At 38.1% G+C, this 21465-nt stretch overlaps 1 protein-coding gene across 5 annotated transcripts; it reads right to left on the reverse strand.

The window, feature by feature from the left end:
* Nucleotides 1-1193: 1193 nt before the first annotated feature.
* LOC101918416 (coagulation factor XI) lies at nt 1194-19044 on the reverse strand. 5 transcript variants are annotated; one of them, XM_027794934.2, is made up of 15 exons: nt 18906-19027; nt 18737-18782; nt 18095-18153; nt 15386-15548; nt 14615-14721; nt 13046-13205; nt 12357-12466; nt 8975-9134; nt 7837-8031; nt 7591-7706; nt 7027-7201; nt 4812-4987; nt 4407-4502; nt 2930-3069; nt 1194-1544 (listed from the first exon to the last, which is right to left on the reverse strand). In XM_027794934.2, the coding sequence occupies exons 1-15, from the start codon at nt 18997-18999 to the stop codon at nt 1389-1391; spliced, it is 1953 nt and encodes a 650-aa protein (XP_027650735.2). In that variant the 5' UTR covers nt 19000-19027; the 3' UTR covers nt 1194-1388. The 5 variants fall into 5 exon arrangements, 4 of the variants coding, with proteins under 4 accessions (XP_027650735.2, XP_005243200.2, XP_027650737.1 ...); XM_005243143.3 differs by adding an exon at nt 8084-8193 and having other exon boundaries at nt 7837-7996; nt 18737-18965; XR_008745598.1 differs by lacking the exons at nt 1194-1544; nt 4812-4987 and adding an exon at nt 8084-8193 and having other exon boundaries at nt 2934-3069; nt 7837-7996; nt 18906-19032.
* Nucleotides 19045-21465: the final 2421 nt, after the last annotated feature.

Here is a 21465-nt window from a genome sequence, read left to right on the forward strand (position 1 = left end):
AACCAAACCCCCAGCCCCTGAATACAGCTTTGCAATTTCAGGTGCATTGACGGCGGTCAGCTCAGCACTGCACGTACCGAGAAACACTCTGACCCTAGAGGCTCTTTGGATACTTAGGCAGAAATACAACTGAAGCTTGTAGTTGTGGAATTACATTTTTTTCCTCAGTGTTATTTGCAAATAAAGCATCAAAAAATCAAATGCAGAAGTAATTTTCAGCAGCTTGATTGCTGTCTCCCATAAATTCGACATGCTTAATTTCTAATTTTCACAACCTCATTTAATTGTAAAGCCACTCCTGCTGTTCACCTCCTCCACAACATACCCAGTGGGGGTGTGTGGCAGTTATGAGTAGCACTCCAGAACACATTTTCAGAAATGAAGGTAATGTAGATGACTAGGAAACAAGCTCATGAAGTCTCACAAAGACAGTGCAAAGTCCTGTGCCTTCCTTTCTGATTCAGTGTGAAATGCTGCCTCTTACTATGGGAAAGTAATGAATACTTGACTGCTCTTTTTCACACTAGTGTTGACTTTGGCCATGAAACACATTTATTACGTGACACAAAAAAAGAAGAAAGGATAAAAGGAAAAAAAGGAGAAAAATTAAAAGGAGAAAGCTGTTTCTTTAATCAAGGAGAGCGAGGGATCTGGAAAATAAAAATACATTGTGCTAAAGACCAATGACATATGATATTTCTAAAGGGGACAATTCTTTTATTGACTTTTTGGATATTCCACTTCAAGGCAAGCAGACCCATATTATTGTTCTCACAAAACTTTCTGCAGAAATTGGAATAATATAAGTGAAAGACAGAGCTATTAACCACACTTGCAAAACTTACTCAAGAGCATGCCAAGGCCTCAGGCTCTGTCTCCTCTGTTAGTACTGCCACTTTTTTGGCTAATTCCCTAAGGAAACAAGGTTTATACAACTGTATGGGCTTCTCTCTGCCTCAGCTTCCCTTCCTCAAGCCCTGCAGTAAGCCTGTAACTGGTCAGCCCATTTCAACCAAATTCAGACAAGGGAGGGCAAACTCCACTGCTGTATGCTCAGAAGTCAGAAGCCGTTCCCAACTTCCAGGTCCATACATGCCTTGCAACCTCATCCACTCCCATTTTATGTTAGCAAGGACAGAAGAAATCAATGGTTCAGATATACTTTTTTATCTGCCAAATCAGTGACGACAGCGTTTATTTTTATTACTGCTTTTTATTTAGCAAAGGCACAGTTCATTCATTCCTGCTTTTCTACTTTTTTTTAATCAAGTCTTTTACATTCCAGTCTACCAAGAAACACTGTTTAAAAAATGCTAATACACTTCATCACATTGCTCCTAGGGTTATTATTCCACGGCATCACTTGGAGCTAGTCGGTAACTCTCATGCTACGTAGTTTTTTCTAGAATCCAGTCTGAATACTCAGCAACTTTTGTGTAGACACCTGGCTGCCTGGGGCGAGCGCAGCCTTCGCCCCAGCTGGTGATGCCCACCAGATACCACACCTCCTCGTGCCTGCATGACAGCGGCCCTCCTGAATCTCCCTGTGTCACAGGAGAAGAAATCAGAGCATGCAAGGAAGAGCTCTCGTCAGTATTTCTCTCTCAAAATAAAACCTTGATTAAAATCAGCATCATATAGCATTAACACCAGCATAACTGCCTGGATTTCCATCACTTTCACTTAAGGTTAACTAACAGAGTACTGAATCAGATTTTCTTTTTTATCTAGTAAATTCACTTCTAAATTCTTTCCAGTCATTGCAAATAATTTCCACTTCCCACAAGGGTTCAAAACTACTGACTTTTTATATATTTATTTATCTACATACACTGATTTAAAACCCAATGAAGACTACACATGCAAGTGAGAAAAACAGTAAATTTGCCAATGTTTTCTCCTACAACCTTAGTTTTAGGACACAAACCTCAGCTCTCTGCATGGCTTATCTTGTTTGAGTGACTGTCCCTCTCAGGATAAAACACCTCTCTCTTTTCTTTTCCTATTCCTAACTGATCTTTCTGAACATAAGGTTCTTTAGCATAGCTGTTATGAGTTGTTAAGACAATAGCAAGTCTGTTACTTTTATAAACCAGCATCCCCATGTTCTGGTACACAGTATCAGATAAAGCAACCTTAACTGGCATAGAGGAAATCTCAGCTTCAAGTATTTTTATTGCTAATTACTCAATACCGATCATAGTAACAGTAAACATCTTAACATAAAAATGTTAACCGTTAAATGCTTAATATGAAAATACTGTATGTGGTAGAGAATTTAATCTTACTAATCAGACTTTTTTCTTCTTGCATAAATTAACTCAGAATACTTAAATTAATGGAAGTGCACGAGCTTACGCCTAAGCAGAGAATCTGGCTCACTGAACTCATGCTGTTGTGACATTTTCAATTATAATAACGAACAAAATCCACTCATGTTGTCTTTAGCCTTCCATACCTTGTGCATTTTAATAGCATCGCTAGCACCCTTCCTTTTGGTTTGTACACAGTGGATGCTTTGAAATAAGCTTTCACATGTATTTCAGGTCAAGAAATAAAAATATCACATAGGAAACCTGCTTTTACTGGAGAAACGCTCTGAGATACTATACTTCTGTCTTTGGATTTCTAATACTCCAAAGGAATACTGGTTTACTGCCTAAATGCATGAGTTTCTGAGTGTGTATATATATATATATATAATTTCTTATCCATGGAATCTATCCCTAAAGATTTCAATGTCACATAAGAAATATCTTGCAAATACCTTGATTTCCAGTGCTTCTGACATGCAAGAGTGATAAATTAATCAACAGCTTTATTGATAACCATATTTTTCTAATGGCAACTAAAAAAAAATCACAGTACTAAATTATATATTTGAACAAATGGCTGGAATATAGAACTATATACTACTACTTTTTATTACCTTACAAGCATCCCTTCCACCTTCGTCATAACCAGCACAGATCACTTTGTCACCTATTCTGTGCTTCCGGTACCTTGCCTGGCACTCCTCCCTGGACATGAGGGGAACGGTAGCCTTCTGAAGGATATCTTCCACACGACCTACGTGATGGGTGGTATGAACAGAGACACGTTTGCTTCTAGCAAAACAGAAGTTCAAATTAAACCCCAGAAATCCCCTTACAGTGGTATTACACAGTTGGAGGCCAGTGCTTTTAGAGCAATGTTAGATGTTCATGACACTGATTTTCCTTTTTTCTTGGTTAGTAAACCATGTGAATTATCTGTAATTTGAATGCTCTTACAATATCGTTTTACGTCTCATGACTGGGCAAGCTTCAAAACTCCCTTGGGATTTGCAATGAATCCTCATATGAGTACGGCTTTCAGGACATTGGACCTTGTAACTTGCCCTCCCATTAAGAACATTGCTTTGTGTTATTAAGAATTATTTCTTAATAATGTTTTACAATAGGTTTGGAGTCTCCCAGTTGCCCAATCTGTGCTGCTCCATGCCCTCGTAGTTTACAGGATGGAGAAATCGGCACGTAGAGTAAATAAGAGTATTTTAGAGCAGCCTTTTCTTAGAAATTAACAGAGGAAATTAGCCTATACGGCATCCGCCTAAATTTTTTAGATTTCACATTGAACTCTAACCTTCAAATAGGAAAGTGTACAAAGGAAAGGACATTGTTTAAATAGGGGTGTGTGTGTACATATAGATATACACATGTAAAACCAGACTTTTATAATTAACAGCTATTTGGCCTAACTCCATATAATATCAGAGGAGTTCAAATCCCATCAACTGTCAAAACATGAAAATTATTAGCACTGTTTATAATCAGCCTTCAGAATCATAAAAGCAACATCTTCCATCTTAATTTCTAAAGTCATAGGAATACAATGACGCCAAAAAAAAAAACCAACCCAAAAAAACCCCCATGAGTTATGGGCAGACTGTAATTCTAAACCTCACAGTTCAGTGATAAGTCTGTCAGCTTTTTCCAGCCAGGAGCACGAAAAGGAGTGTGCAGCCCAGATATATACTGGGTTTTGCCAGTAGATTAAGCTAGAATCTAAGGAAAATTATTTGAGGTTTGTACAGGATATATTTAAGGTTGCCTACTTACATTTATCATACTACTGAGTCAAATGATTTATAAAATCTAATTTTTTTGTCAGAGCACTAAGGCATTTAATGATAATTTCATACATCTCATTTGATGCCTTAATAGAAGTAGATTCTAATTAAGAATTATATTACAATGCTGGCCAGATAGTAATAATGGTACTCAAGAACATAGCAGAATTTTCTTTAAAAAAGAAGGGGGAGTTTCTTTAATAAAAAAAAAAAAAGGGGAGGGAGGGTGTATGGTTTCTTCACCCACATGACTTTTGCAAATACCAGAACTCACTGTTCATACATGCATCTGTACCTTTTTCTTTTCTGTAACCCCAGCCAATTACCCAACAGTCAGTATAAAGTATGTTAGCATCTTCTTTTGATGGCAGGCAAATAGGCAGTTGAAGATCTAAAATACAATTAAAAAAATATTAGTTTGACTAGCAGAGATAACGGCAGCATTAAGGTTTTGTGGGCATCTACACGACCCCTGATGACAGCCTCCTTGTTATGCTTTGTCTCTTACAGTACGTATCGTTCCAGGCACATAAATGAAAGCCACCCCTTTTCTTTTTAAAGCCAATAGAATGAGATTCTCCTCAACCCCCAGTAACTCCATATTAAAGGAAGCCAGCCCAGGTGTCATGCACTGCCATACCAATGCCAGCCTTATGTCATCCTGCACATTTTCAGAATTCCTCTGAAATACACTACATACCAGTAAAATTCATAGGCTTATCAAGTTTCATTAAAGCAATGTCATATCCAGTCTGTGCATATTTATACTGAGGGTGAACAATAATCTCTTCCACTTTGAAGAAGGGCGTATCCTCATTTATTTCTGATTGTTTTAAAATACCAGCATAAACACGCCAAATGTTGGGATTCTCAAGACTGAGGGAAAAAGACAAACAGTCAGTCTGCAGCAAAAAATTTGCACTCATTTAGAGTTTGTGTGCAGATGCCAAGATCCTCTGTTACTCCTGAGTGTACACTGAGGCCTTTTTTCATATTTTTTTTCATACACTCAAAATTGAAAAAAAGTTTGTTTTGTCCATTCCCTCCACTTCTTTCTGTTCCTCTCCCTATTCCTATTTTCCTCTTCACATCAGTTTTCTCTTTCATTGTCCTGATCCTCCATCCTCTTCTGCCATCTTTTATGGTCTCTTTTTCTCTCTCTTTCTATTTTATTTTAATTGAGCCTAATGCAAGCCCTGAAGTAGTAAATGACATTATTTCCATTCATTCCAACACAACAGCTTTTCTAATAATGAAAATAAGCTTAGGAATATAAATTCAGATAGAGTCTATTCTGACATTTCCTTGTTAGGAAAATGACACAGCCATGTAAATATAGATTAGCAAGTGTAATGTCATAGACCTACGTGAAAAGTTCCAGTTAATCCTGATTATTTCAGTTTTACTTTGAGTAAGTTTAAGGGCTATTTCATTGTGATATTCTACCATTAAGGCAACCTAGAAGTTTTGGTACATACAATGAAGACGACACAAAATTTGTCCGAAATAAACTTTCAAAAAAATTTTAAGATTTTATATATAAATTCATAAATATCAGTTAGGCTTAATAATTAGCAAAATTTGTCATTTTGATTTTTATTTTGCAAGCAAATCTTCTCCCTTTGCCTTTTATTATACTGGTAACTTCTACAGTGGATAACAGGTAAAGAATGGTATCTTTTATATAGGTTTTTTAGAGTTTAAGCACTTCTATAAAGTTTGCCAGTGGAGGCAAAATATTGGCAACACTGTTCCACGTGAAATCAATAATGGGCATATTCACTACACTGCATGAGTAAAAATGACTGGTTTGGGGCAACGTTGCTGGGTCTTCCCTCTTTGAAGCATTTCATCTGTTACCTGTCCCTTTTCTCCCAGCAGGCTGCATTATAGCCTTACACTTTCCACTCTGTAAATGACAGGATAACCTGCATACAGGTGATGACAACCTAATAAATTAAATTAATCATCTATGTGACCATTAAATTAGCTGTTCACAACACAAGCAATTTCATGACCCAAATCTGATGGTCATTTGATTAACAATACAGACTATATGCATCAGTGCAAAGTAGCCATGTCCTAGGTATTGGCTGCTTTAGATTTTGTTCTTATCTGCATTAATATAAATATAATATTTATCTTATTTAATTATTATATTACATATATTTATTATATTATAATATAATAATAAAACTGTTATATTTATTTTAATGCAGATACAGTATATATACTAATATAAATAATATATATCTATATTATATATATGAAATCTGCATTAAAAATAAGAGCATTAACTGACTGACTAATAGAATTTTTTGGGGAAAAAAAATCTGCTAAAGTAAAACCAGGGCAACTGGGATCTGGATGTTTCATGTAATGCAGAAACAGGTAGATCAGGTGCCAGAAGCAGCCTAACTGGACCCCCACAGAGATTTACTCTGTGTCCTGGTCTTGCTGAGAACCCTGCTGCTGAAGCTCTCGGATTAATACCACTACTTAAGTGCCACAGAGATATCTCCAAGATAAGTCATTTGAAGGTTATGAAATGGAATAACCTACCAACAGATTTTCCTTGATGGATGACATGGTGTTACAGTCAGAAAAAGCTTATATCGTGTGAGAATGTCTAAGTTTCTGTAGGTATCTGGTGCCTACTTTAGAATTACATCTTCTAGACACAATAAAATAGTTCAGCATCGGTAGTACAATACTATGTTACAAAGGGACAAAGTATAGAGTTCCAGTTATGTTAAGGATATGAATAGTCTACCTTAAAAGTTCATCTTTTGGTTACATTGAAAGAGTTTATTCTAGTCCTCATTTTTATTTTTCTAAAAGGTAGATCTCAATTTATCTCACCCGCGGGATGACATTTTTTTTAAATTATTTATATATTTACACTTAGGCCTCACCTCATGACGCAGTGAGCAGCTGTGAGAACCCACTGGTTGCTGATGATAGAGCCCCCACAGAGGTGTCTCTGACGAGGTAATTTCACATGCAAGCTGACTTGCCACGGCCATTCACCCGGGGAAGAGTCTGTCCCTCCAACGATCCTAATAGTTCTTGCAGAATGCTGCATACACACTATAGGAATAATTAAAAACTGTGCTTAGAGATAATTTGCACCCAACACTGAAAAGTGAGATGAGACTACTGCTGATCCCTGAACAGGGACCAATCCACTGCAAAGGTGGATCCATGATACATGCTAACCCCTTTATCATTTATGGTCATAAAATCTATTAAAACCAAGTTCACAGTGCTACTGTTGGTGTTTACAATGTGCAGAACTGGCAGACTTCACTTTTTTGGAACACTTTAACATCACAAGGCAACAAAGCATCCCATTGGGACAATGCAACCAAGTAAAAAAACCAAAGAAAAAAAAAAAAAAAAGGGGGGGGGGGTTGGCCTCCTGTACTGAAATCAGTTAAGCACTGTTGTTGCTTTTACATGGGAGAAGTTTTACTTACCAGTACTGGCTTTTTTTTTACATAATCTTAGTGAGTATCCAGAGATCCTTCCTGGCCCGTGTACTATTTCCACTGGAGATCCATTTGAAGACATTCTTAGGTGACACTCACACTTTCTGCCAATGAATTAATGCAAAGATTCAGTTTTTACTTTTTTTATGCTGAACACATACATTACCCCCTCAACCAAGTCTGTGCAACTATTGTTTCGGCAATCTTTGAACATTTTTAAAAAATATTTCTCACCTCTCCTCATTGCATGAATCTTGGAGAGGAAAGTAGGTAAAAAATTGGCAGCGGACCACGTCTGTGCAAACCTGCTGACAGGCTCTGTGTCCTTTAGTATAAGTGACATTGAGTTCATCTCCCAAAAAATCCATATGCATGTAAGTGCGAGAAGTGCAGGCTGTAGAAGTGAGGGCATTCCAAGCATCAGAAAGTCTATGAAATTGATTAATTCAAATTATTATTTTTATTGTAATTTACTGTTTACCAGGAAAGGATCTTCTGCAGTTTAGGAGACCAAAGCCTGACAAAGCATTTTCTCGCGATGTAAGTGCCTCTGGTATCCCATTTGTTGACGTCTTCAGAAGGCAAAGATTTCTGAAAAGAAAAATGTTTTACAGTAACTAAATCTGTTCTCACACCCTAAATTTGATTGTTTAGGTACTGGTAAGGGAAGGTTCTTTCTTAAATGTGTTTTTTTCTTCCAAGTCTTCTATCTGTAAAAGTATTTCATAAGAAAATGCATTCACTGAGTTCACTAGTTCACAGTAAATTGATGGGCCGTTTGTAGTTTTGTGAAATGGCATATGACTGTACTAGTAAAGGTCGTACAGTATTTATACATACATAGAAGATGTGACTTCAGAAGCTTTGCTTCTCCCTGAAATTCCTTTGAAACTATATTCTTATGTTTTATGTGGAATGTAGATTTTTAACTATTCTCTCCACTAAGTATGAAAGAAGCAAGCTCATTAGGCACATTTTTAAATGTGTTAACTTTACCGAAAGTCTTTTCAAGTAAATAATATTGCTAGGAAACCAGATGACACTTCTGATAATATCTTAAAACTCAGCTTTAAGTCATTAAAGCAATCTGGAGGCTCACTGTCTCTTTGCTGCATATAACTCTTTTCAGATTAACACCAGATATGCAGCTGCAATACAAAAGCCCTGATCATACTGGAGAACAGAAGAAATGCCCACAGGGGATTATAAATTCATGAATACAAAACATAAAAGGTTATTTTTCAGTGAATGACATCATTTTTAACAAAAAAAATCCCTAAGTATAAGAAAATCGTGATTAAAAAAAGACTCTGTGCTTCTGAAAAATAAAATAAAATCTACTTCGAGAATTAACCTTAGTTGCCATATTCACCTTTGGGATTTGATTTGCCATTCTCTGGTAAAGAATGTAAAGAACAAGCACTTTGGGAAATATGTACAGATAGTTTGGCAGACAGAGATGTCAGGAGTGAAAAAACTGGTAATATTCATTCCTGAAAATTCTTGATCTTCAAAAATGTCCATTTGACAATCTGTATAAAACAAGAACAAAATATCAAAATTCCAAAGATTATATTACGTCATCAGAATGTTGAAGTTTACAGATTACTCTTTTCTATTCTTATTCACGGTTTCCTTCCTTTGTGACTGATAAGACGGAAAGGTAACATTACATTTTAACCAAAACCTGTTTCTCAGAACATTTCTGAGTGTGTTAACTCACAGAGAGGATTACTGAGCAGGGATAGGGTTCATATAGAGAAGGGGAAAAATTATATATTAGAATACAGATTTGCTAATCTAATAGAGAAGACTTTAAATTAGGAACAGTGGAGACAAGTGTACAAATCCACAGTTAGGAATAAATCATGGTAATCTAGGCAAAGCCTATAAAAATTAAGATAATGGGTATATCTAAAAGGACCATGAGATGACTAGAAGAAAAATAATGGAATGACCTTCTTAAGACTTTATTAGATGCTATTTGAAAAGTAGGTAGAATAAGCAGGAGTAATGTACAGCCTGTCCTCTGACAAGACTAAAATAACCTAACAGAGGCTTGGCAGGCTAATTCACACAACCAAACTACAGGTACAGAAGTTAGAGGAAGTACTGCCATGTTTAGAAAGAGAATGAATTGCCTCTCTAAAGATACGCCTGAAGTCGTAGTTAACAAGAAAATGAGGAAAAAACAAAGCACCAGCAAGGAGGATGTTTCTTGAAACCATCAAGCTGTAAAGACAGTAAAAACAGTGAAATGATCCAAAACGCAGGACTTGATGGCAGCAGGGAACTTCAGCTGTTGAGAAAGTACAGCAGTGGAGTCGACACTACACAATGAGTTACTGAAACATACTGGGAACATCTTAGTACAGAAAGGGTTAAAAACAGTAAAAGGGAGAAGTAGAACTTAACGTGATTCCTGTTAATTTGATGAGGTTTTCAAAAAACATAAACATGAAAGGACAACAATACTGGATAGTAATCACACAATTAGAACAGGGAGAAAAAAAATCAGGAGACTAGAAAGTAAGGGTTAATTAGTAGGTAAGATCCCATGTTAAGGGGAAACAGAGTTCAGGAGAATGGGCATCTTCTAAAGGAAATTCTATCTGAAGCACAAATGTGGATCTGGAAGTTTAGGGAAGCTAACCCATGATCTCAACAATCATGTTCAGTGATTGTTCAATATTCAATGACCTCAAGGAAGGTACTTTGCAAAGGGCAGAAATACACACAAATTGCTATGGAGGCGTAATAGCATGTGTGCGTAAGGACAAAATCAGAAAAGCAAAGGCACAAAACAAAAGGCCGAATAGCAAGAAACTTATAAGAAAAATAGGCAGTACCATTCAATTAGCATTAAGAAAGAAGCTCAGGTTCTGCTCAGGGGAGAAGGAAAGCTAATGGCAAAGGACACAAGAAAGGCTACAGAAGGACCTTTTATGTTCTCTCTCTTCATGAAAACAAACTGCAGTCAGATGGTCAACAACATTAGCATTACTATGCAGAGGAAGGGGGCACAGTAGAGCAGGAAACATAGAAATCCTATATTGATTTCAGTCATCTTAGAATTGAACTGACTAGAATCTCAGAGCTTCTTGGTACAATTTAGCTTTTGGCATTCACAGAGCGTTGCTGTGATTCCAAAAGCTTTGAAAGGGGAAGCATCGAGTTTTAAAATCAGGGCACTGAGAACATATACAATGTAGCATTAGTCAGCCTAAACACAGTCAGAAAAAAAACTAGAACGAATATTCAAATAAACCCATTTCAGGTATTTACAACACAACAAGGCAGAAGGTGGTACTGAGACTTTAAAACTACATTTCACAAATCTCTGTCTGGACAGGTATAGCTGATGTATCTTGGATTAGGACAGATGACATCCTTAGATGACCCCTTGATCCAATAGTACTGTCCAGGCCTCTGTGATCCCACAATTTATTCCTTCTCTCCTCCTGCCTTTCTCACAAGACACAGAAAGCAAGGGAGAACAGGTAGGAACAAGACTGACCTTCACATGCTTTCAGAAATTGTGATTCAATTTGTGATGGATCATTACTGCCATGTCATCACTGTCATAAACGTCTTTGATGAAGTGTCAAATAGCTTTTGGTATTTTTATTTTTTAAAATTTGAAGTCATAATGTTTGTGCATATGCTACAGTCCCCCAATTCTTCTTAAAATCTGTGAGCAGGACCCTCTTGAGTACTGTGATTCTTCTTCTAGTGATGAATGCATGCCTTTCTAGTATATCTTAATGCAAGAGTTTTGGGGGGAAAGAAAAATCTTCCCTCCGTTCTCTCTCATACACATAGTAAGGAAATAGCTAAATTCTTTTCTTCTCTTTGCTAAACTTTATTTTCCTTTTTTTATTCTTCACACTTCATTTTCCTTTAAGTGTCTTCACTGTTAAGATCTGAACAAAATTACTTTTTCTGTAGTTTCCAAAAATTATTCCCACAGTAGGACTAGCAGAGTCTGAAGAAAACACTGATGTAGACGCAGAGTGTCTACAAAATGTGATTTATGTGGGAAAACTAGATTATCTGTGAGCTAAAATCAGGCTATATGGAAGAAGAACAATATCGTCACCGTTAAGCAGGGAAAATACCACATACTAAGACAAAGTAGAGGTAAATATGTAAAAAGAAAGAAAGAAAAAGAAAAAAAATTAAAAAGTGAAAGATGTTTCAATTGGGAATAAGAAGGTATAATACACACTGTTTGATCTTGCATTCTTGAGAGTTTTGCCTGAGTAATGATTGTAGGAACAAGCACAGACACTGCTTTCATCACAAGTCACCCAGAAAACACAGAATACTTCCCTATATTAGCCGGTTGTATTAGAAAGCTGCAGGTCTTCATTAAAAATTTCTAAGTGCATACATGGTATACAAACAATTCAGAAAGCTTTATATTCCTCCTGATCTTTGACTCTGATGGGATTTTAGCTTTCCTTTTTGAATCCATGGTACAAAGGTAATACGCAATTTCATCAAGCTAACCTTATGAAAAATTCTTTACATCTTCAAAGCAGGCAACTGGTTTTGTAAGACAAACGCTAAAATGAAAAAATTAAAAAGATCTGAACTTCCTTTTTGCCTGAGAATACTAACTATATTTGCAAGAGTAAGTTTATAGTAGAATTATCATATATAATGAAACATTTATGCATGTCAGAGATAGACTGCACCTCATCATCCATAACCCTTAAAACTAAACTGAATCAGAGATTTTAAATAGTTACCTATTTCAGAAAGCTGGCATGGCTTTAAAGAGAATCCAGACACAACCTCATCAAGCACCTTTATGCTGGTTGGAGTTCCTACACTGGTATGTTTCAAGAAGCATTTTTTACTGAGTGACAAAGAATAAAGAGAGTGGTAAGACAACAGGCTATCTCCTTGCTCTACACCATCCTCCTGGCCCCATAATTCCTACCATGCTGCATGTTCTGGCCATGGGCCAGAGGAATCTTCAATCTCCAGAATAATTTTCAAATTAGGAACAGAGCTAGCTGAACAATGTTTAACTTGTAAATTGAGCAGATTAACAGCTCAAAAATTTGGCCTGATAGAAATGTAAGAATTTCTCTGACTTCTCTGACGATGCTATTTTCACAGCAACAAGCAGAACAAGATTTAACAGAGTAATAATGCTGCACGCCTACCAATATAATTTGCATTTCAGTATCTCCAGAGGATTTTAACTTTCTTCTGTGCTACGATAATCAAGTTTTCATTTGTCTATCGGTGAGAAGGGCAAGCTAATTGACTGTAGACATTTTCCTATTTTTAAGTTTGAATAAACATTCCAAGGATAACGAGTCAAGGAAAAAATACTTCCTTGAATAAATTCTCACATCTTAGACTGCTCTGAAATTTACTCTACTAAAGCACAGTGCTGCTCAAAGAAAGTGATCAAACCTGTATTTACCGTAAGTTTGCATTGTGAAATGTTTCTGAGGCATATGTAAAAAAATGACAATGTTTGTCATTGGTACATCTTTTTTGACACTGTTGATAGCTGTCAACCATAGCAACATCATGAATATTCCCTTCCATATCCAGTCCTGCGTGGACATCTGGGCTGCAAGCTGTGGAAAAAAAAAGAGAGACCGAGTTCTGAAAGCACACTTCTGTTCTTTTCCCCACCCTGCACTGCAAACTGCCCAACAGAGAGCAGCTGGTACAACACAGCTCTCACATTCCAGATTCCACATCCCATGCTCACTTCAGTTACTAGATGTGAAGTATGATGGAACCAAATCAGAAGCGCAGGTACAGTACAGTACTGCACGGCAAAGGAAAAAACTGGCAGACTTTGACACTGCCTCTGCCCACCGGAGCAAGGAGCTCTAACCACTGTGCCTGAGACCATCATGCCGTTAATCACAGCAAGAACTCAAGGTTAATACTAAAACATACTTCCCCATTTCCAAATTCACAGAGCAGTTTAAGAGGCAGGTCCTGTCCCCATAAACAACATACATCTCCCATCTGAGTCAGAAAATTCAGTTTACACTCCACGGAGGGAGCGCTGGGACGGCGGGGTTTGAAATAGCACGTTTTGCCTCCGTCTCTTCGCCAAACACGAATCAGCCAGCCATTGGAGGCAGTTTGAAACATCTACGGGTAGATTTTCAATTTAATGATGTTAGCCTGATTCCAGAGTAACTCCAGCGATACTGAATAGTCTACATAGCGTAAAGTAAAACATCCCACTGAAATCTATTTTGTTCAGCCAAAGCTGCTCAGAAACAGAAACGTGACAGGATGTTGGAAGGAAAGGGCTTTTAAAAGTCTTGACTGTTCTGAAAGGCAAGTGGCAAGCAAAAGCAAACACAACCAATATGTCAACAGCCACAATGGAGAACTTGCATAAAGACCTATTTAGATCTGGCGTATCGAGGTGCTATCACCAATAAAACTAAGAATTAGCCTGACATCCATAAGACACTACTTGGCCTCAAAGTCTGAAAGTGAGTAAACGTATTCTTCCGTATTCTGTTTTTTCTGCAGTTCTGGGCTATGCTTAAAGCTGATCTCCTCTTAATGACATCATTATGACGTACAAGTTTAAAACACAATTAAAACAAAACATTTAATAGGTTTTAAATACACCTACTGATAACTTGCAGGTATGGCATGCTGACACTAAGACTCTGTGCTGGAGTGGAATTGTAGTAGTAAATTAACCTTTATAACTGGAGCTACCAGTTAAAGCATGTGCTCCCATCTGCCTCTAGCAAATGGAACAGTGACTGCAGGAGCATAACTTCCCTGTTACCTCATCTGGGGAGCCTCAGTGCTGGATAGCTGGGGCTGAAGGGTGAAACCAGCTAAAGATTCTGTGAGCTGTGTTTGAAAGATCTGGCAAAGAACATACAAATTGCTGCCTGGCTGCTTCTCTGATTCTAACGCTGCTTTCGAAATGCTACTTTTCTAATATCTGCTACATGATACAAAGCATAAAATGCATACATGTGGAATTACCGTATCTTACCACTAATCTGGATGTTACACTGTTTTAAGGAATGTCCAGAGATAGCTCCTTCCATATCCACTTTCGGCAGCATTTCTGTATCGCTGTCTTTTAAGTAGCAGGAAAACCTGTGTTTTAAAATCCAGCAATTCACAGCTTTTGTAGTACAACACAGACTTTCATAATTGTTTCTCAGGTGAAATGCAGGCTGACCAATAACCCTCAACATTAAAATTTAGGCAGTAGGTGCGGTTTGGAGAAAGATAGCATAAAGCTGCATCTGCTTTGTGGGCACAGGTGGCAGATGAGATTACTCAGTGTATGTGGGAGCTCCAAGAGGTCTCATTAAAGCAAGAAGCAGAACCCAGAGTTTGGATAACAAACACACTGGGCACAGACAGGGAGGACAACCTCATCCTCTTGTGTTACTGAAGTTCTTAATTGTCAGAAAAATATGCTACAGAGAGGGTGGGGGGCAGCATGGGGGACCACTGGAGATGGAAATAGCACACGTGGTCCCTCAGCAACAAATACGTGGCACAGAGGAGGGAGTGCCCCATCAGTCCTGTTTTCTTGGAAGGGCTGGTATGTGAGTGTGAGAGACTGGGCATTGCCAAATGCAATCTTTCAAATTCAAGCAAACACTCTTTTAGATCACCAGTTTTAAAGATACATGATGCTGTTTTCCATGGCAACCCTGTACCTTTCCCTGCATGCCTGCGTTCTATCAAAATGTTACCGAGTTCCTAAAATTATCACAGGGCACCGGCAAAAGCCACACGAACATTTTACCTTTTTGCAGGATCTTTCATCCATGCTGCGGGCAAGTAGGTGAAGAGCAGACAGGTAGGATGGTAAGTACACACTACTTGGCAGTAATTGGCGCTCGGTGTAAAAAACGTAGCAAGGTCTCCTCCTTGGAAGTATGTATTTTCATAGATCTGAGTCACACATTCTGATAGAGAAAAACAAGTGGCATAAATTATTAGAGACAAGAGCACACAGTTCACCAGGAGAGGGTGAAACGGCTGCTCCTCTTTGTCATTGAACTTGCTTTTCAGATGGTCCTTTGGCAGGAGGAGAGGGTGAGGGGAGTGGGTAGCGTAGCATAGTTTCTAGCTCCTTTAGAGAGGAGCTCTCCAGCAGAAATAAAACTCTGTGGTGTGCCTCCCCCCATCCCTTGCCTCACTCTTGTTGCTGGAGCAGGGCAGCTCGAGCTGAGGCAGCAGGCCGAGCAGCAGGATGGGCCACAAGGCAGATCTGCACAGCAGAGGACAGGACCTTCCCACGGCGCATCTCAGGAGCGGCAGAAGCTCCCTCACACTCCACCTCAAACCCCCTCTAACTAGCCTTACAATAAAGACAATAATGTTACAGAAGTGGTGCCTTGGGAACGGTCCAGAATAAAAATGAACTCAACTACCGCCCTGCTCCTGCGGGAATCCACCGTCGATCACATAGTGAAGTCTGTAATGAAACCCACTCGCACGGCAGAGCTCTGCAGCATCCCTAAGGAGCAACCTGCTCCCACCTGGCAGAATGAAGGCGTTTGTTACAATCTCTGCGTTAGAGCACGCAGCAGGGCCAGCCTCGCAGAGCAGCCCACTCTCTTCCTGGACTCTGCCCTCCAAAGAGGCAGCAAACAGGCAAATACTCCCAATTTTTATTCCTATATCTACACAAGTGCTTTTCCTTAGCTAAAAGAGAAAACACTGTATTTTTACAGAATGGGAGGAAACCCAACTGAAAACATTTTAGCTAGCTGCTTAATCTGTTACTATAGCATTACCGTACTGCATCAAAAGCTATTGAAAATGAAAGGAAATGGAACTACCATGTTGGATTTTACAGTTAGAACTTGTTCATTTTATTTCTTACAAGTGGGTTTTATCTCTTAATGTGATTATAAACTACACTCAGGTAGCTCTATGTTTCCTGCACACTGGTAAAATATATAATTTACCCCAGAAAAGGAAAAGGTAAGGAATTATTACATGTATGTGCAAGATATGCTAACGTCTTTTAATTTCTTGTTAACACAAAATTTGTACTTTATAAACATCCACATTTTCTGGTATATATACTTCCAAGATATTTCTCTAAAAAAATGCTATTTATTATTCTTAGCAGTTTCTTCACCCAATTTTGTCATTAAAAGAAAAGCATTTTCTATTACTTAGAATATTCTAAGTGATTTCTGAAGTGAAAAGAAGAGAATATTGCAATTATTTGCTCTATCAGACATTCTGGATCTTATTTACCTTCTTCTAATATAAACTAACACAAAAAAAATTACTTATGCTGTAAAACTATGTAACATTCAAAACTATGATGGTTCTGAATGCTTTAATAAAAGTATATTCAAAAAATATGTTTTCTAGGCCTCAGAAAGGTTCCAAGATGTTAGCTTTGCAGAGATTTAAATCCAAGTAAAACATCTCCTTAAAAACACTATATTTATCAGACAAACTTTGCTAAAAAGCTGAGTTACCTCATCGTGCCCTGAGAACACAGTTAATACATTACTGACCATAAACCTGCTTTAGGCCTTAGTTAGAATTTATCAGCACATGGAACTTCAGGGAAATGCAATGCAATTTTTGTAGTTTGACTTTTGCTAACTGAACAAGGTAAATCATTAACACATACTAGTTTTCCAGCGTATTGAGAGAATCTTAGAAAAAAAAGTTTACAATAAAACAATTGGTTCTGGAGTTATATTCATGCTTATTGCAGTAGTCTTTCAAGTATGACGGTATGTAGGCGTGATATACTTTTTACATCAGTAATTTCACACAGGCAACATGTGAACAAGTCTGAAGGTTGGTAGTTGGTTTCTTTGTTAAAAAAAATAAAATAATAAAAGGACGTTGGATCTGAAGCTCAGCTGCTGTCCCCCAGTAAGGCTGCTGGGCTGAGCAGCTCCTGCACCGTGGCCATCGGTCCTGCCTCCCACCCCGAGGACAGCCCCTGGGGAAGGGGCTGAGGCTCCTCGACAGCCAGCTTATCCCAGCACTGCTGGGCTCAGCCCCCAGCAGTCAGCACCCATTACTGCAAACGTCAAAGAGCTCTAATTTGTGCCAGGGGAACCAGGTTAGAGCAAAGTCAGCTGAGAAGCACGGAGTGCCACTCTGCCGCCTGCACCCCCCACCCACCACAAAGGGCTCCCTGCCTCAGTTTCTGCTAAAGCTGCTAACCTTGGTGCTGGGTGCAGGACACTCAACATCACACCAGCTTCACAGTTGCTAGCTGGATGTGCCTCAGGCAGATAGAGAAAACTGCCCATAGCATGGTCCTGTGGGTGCTGGGCAAGGTGACCGCAAGGCAGGGGCGGCAGGACAAGATCACTAAAGCCCCATTTGAAAGTTCCAGGTCAGGCAACAGGGTTATGTGAGTTACCCAAACTTGACTGAACACAACCCAGTAGGATCAAGACAGCTCTTGACAGATCAAGACTGTGTTACTCTGGGTGCCTATCTTAGGAATTACATATTCACTTACCACTGTAAACAGAAGCAAGTAAGAAAAGGAAATAAAAAGTCTGATAAATCCAAATCATCCTAAAAAACACAAAATCACTTATTAGGATATGTTTAATAAAGGGTGTATAATTAGTTTTATAAAGTACTGCAAGGCATATACCAACTTACGCTTGTACTATTACACCATTAATTCAAAATGACATTGAGAATGACAAATTACAGTGATATGCAGTTAGGGCATATATAAAGTAGCATAAAAGAGCAATGAAGGTTGGTCCTCTACTTATGGGTGCAAGAAGCAATAAAGCTTATAAGGACTTAGAGAATTTCTGCTTTGTTTTACAGCAGAACATTTATTCCTGCTTAGACTGGGAGCAGGATCAAAATGTCATTATTAATCCTGACTCTGTCCTGGTAGTTACGTGGATACTATTATCAATGTAGCAAGCAAATAACTTGTACTCACTGCTTCTGATATATATTACCTGAATTCTAAACAATTTCTTCTCCCCACCCCACCCCCCCCCCCATGCTACAACTTAAGCCAGGAAAGAATCAAATAAATTAATCACACAACACAATCCATAAATAGATCAACCTACGCTGTCTTGTTGCTATGAAAACCTTTCACTGAGTATCAGTTGCAATAATGGTTACATACCTGAACATACAGTCGGTCTGGATGAATGGATAAGGTTTATGCTCGACTAAAAAAAAAAAAATAATAAAAAAATCAATGGTTTGCGTTAAATATTACTGTGCCTGCAATGCTAACTTATCTTTAATATTTACTTTGAATGGGTACTTTTTCTGTCAATATTGTTACCGACCTTGGGCCACATTTTGAGAGCATACATCATCCAGACCAGAATGTAATTGATGTCCAGGTTTTACACCAGCTGAGCATCTGCCTCTTGATGACATTTTAAAATAAAAGGCAAAACCCTGGTTCAGAACAGCCTGAATATGTGTAATTATCACAAGAACCTACATAAAGAGGGAACAAGATTAATCTCCAGAGTAAATCCTGAGCTGGGGGCAGGGGAGGCAGGAACCTGCATGAAATCAGTAAGACTAGTAACTCAGATCCAAGTAAATGACACCATTAAGAAACTACTGTAACTCAGGGCAGAAACACCACCTATGTTTTATTACCATAAAACCATTTACTTGAGGCATTCCCCTGGCAAACAGAGACATACCTATTCTTCAACTGTGTATTCTCTGCTCTATTTTCTTTAACATTGGTTCAAGTTCTTATTCCTCCTTTTCAATACTCTGCAGAAATTATCATGTCTACATCTTCCAAGTAGTTTTACTGTGGCCATTTCTACACTCCTATTTTGTTGTTAGATACAACTAAGAGCATTTTCTGTTTGCCAGAAGCCAAAAAAAACCCCAAAAAACAACCAAATCTGTTTGCAGATACAAGAAACGTAAACATAACAAGTCAGACTTGATTTATAGTTGGTCTGAATCGCTTGTTTTGGTTTGTACAATTCTTTTTAACATGTGTAACCAAAGCAAAATAAAATTCAAACCAAAAAGAGTCTTTCAAATCTTTAAAAAAAGGTACTTTGTTTCACAGTGAAATTGCCAAAGGGACAACTCTTCCCTCCTCCCTACTCTTTTTCCTCTTTTCTTTTAGGCCAAATATGCCAAAAAGACAGATACACATGCTCTACTCAAAAAGTACCTAGATCAACACATTTCACCCCACTGTGACCTTTCTGAGCATCCTGATGATTGAAATGACTTCTCCATGACTTACGGGCCAGCAAGGTCTCCCAGCTCCTCCTTACAGAGAAGAACTGTCTCAAAGACGGTCTTCACACTCCCTTGTGTATCGATTCCTTTGCCCTGACATGCTTGTAGGAGAGGCCTCAGATGTTTTCAGTACAGCAGCTTTCATTTTTATGCACTCTCTTCTGTTTTAAGCAGGGAATGGTGAGAAGGGATAGTGCTAGAAGGCTTTACTGCAAGACACATTGATAATTTATTCCTGTAACATGAAGTGTTTTGAGCTTAAGATGTCTGTACAGCTCAGAAGAGGAGATATTCCATCAGCCACTGGGTGGTAGAGGTATCATGGGAATACAGCTGTAGGAAAGTATACCACACCATCTCCAGCCAACAACAATGAAGCCTTCCTGTGTAACCACAGGTATATCACTTAAGTCTCTCTTTTCTCAACTATAAAATTATGATAATCTTTTACACGGCTGGAAAAATTATCAGCTTTACTTCAAACTATCAAATTTTCATAAATCCTGAAAGTAATCACAAAACCCACCATGTATCTGAATATATATAAACAAAACAAGCTGAACTTGTTTTTCTGTTGCTCAACCTGCACTAGTATTCAATTGATTTCATTTTGTGTTGTGTGTGTGCACACACATTTCACTGGTGGCACAAGGGCATTAGAACTTCTCTCCAAAGACTTCTCATTTTTTCACTTTACATTTCTCATCTGGGCTTTCCAGTTCAGATATTGGGCAGTGTTACTCCGTTCATTACTGTCTTATTAAAAAAAAAAAAAAAAAAAAACCAACGCAAAAAACTCCAACCCCATGCTTTTAGAAAAATGAGGCATACAGTTCAAATTAGCAGAAAAGACAGGGAAGATTCACCATCACTTTCACCAAGATCATGTCTGTCATCATACAATATGCAGTCACAGCCATTCATCACAAGCTTCTGTAGGATCCATTTCTATAATCCACTATCTCTATTTTAGAAATTTGTCTCAGGAAAAATACTCTTTTCTTGATGGCTGTTTGTTTCATAAGTAAACTAGTGGGGGAAAAAAAAAAAAGAAAAAGAAAAAGACTTTCTCAAAGTAGCAGTTCTAGAATTTAGATGTCATACTCCTTCCAAAAGCATACATCATTTTAACTACATCTATATAAGCATCAGTTGGATTTGATGGTGAAACTGAGGAATACGGCAGCAATAATATTCCAAGAGAATCACAATGAGCACACCCACTTTGGAAAATAAATGCATTTTCTTTCAGTGGGCCTGCTACTCACATCACAAATGCTCCCATTTACACCACCACACTGCTGTTCAAATCAAATCAACAGCTGCACTTCTGTACAGAAAAAAGAATGTGCTACAAACTATGTTCCTGAATGAATTATGATTTATTACACTACAGGACACTTATTATACGACAAATTATAAAATATGCTGAGACAAATTCTCAGCTGGTATCAGTTTACTGAGCTTCACTGAAATCCAAAGAGATACGTGATTTAAACTAGGAGAAGAGCTAGAAACTCAAAGGGCACAGAATACCAAAACCACCTAACAACTCCTCAGGCTTATAAAAACTCCACACTAAGGTTACTGTTGCATGAATTCCTTCTTGCCCACTTAGCTATC

Source organism: Falco peregrinus, chromosome 2 (genome assembly GCF_023634155.1).
Source record: "Falco peregrinus isolate bFalPer1 chromosome 2, bFalPer1.pri, whole genome shotgun sequence".
NCBI lineage: Eukaryota > Metazoa > Chordata > Aves > Falconiformes > Falconidae > Falco > Falco peregrinus.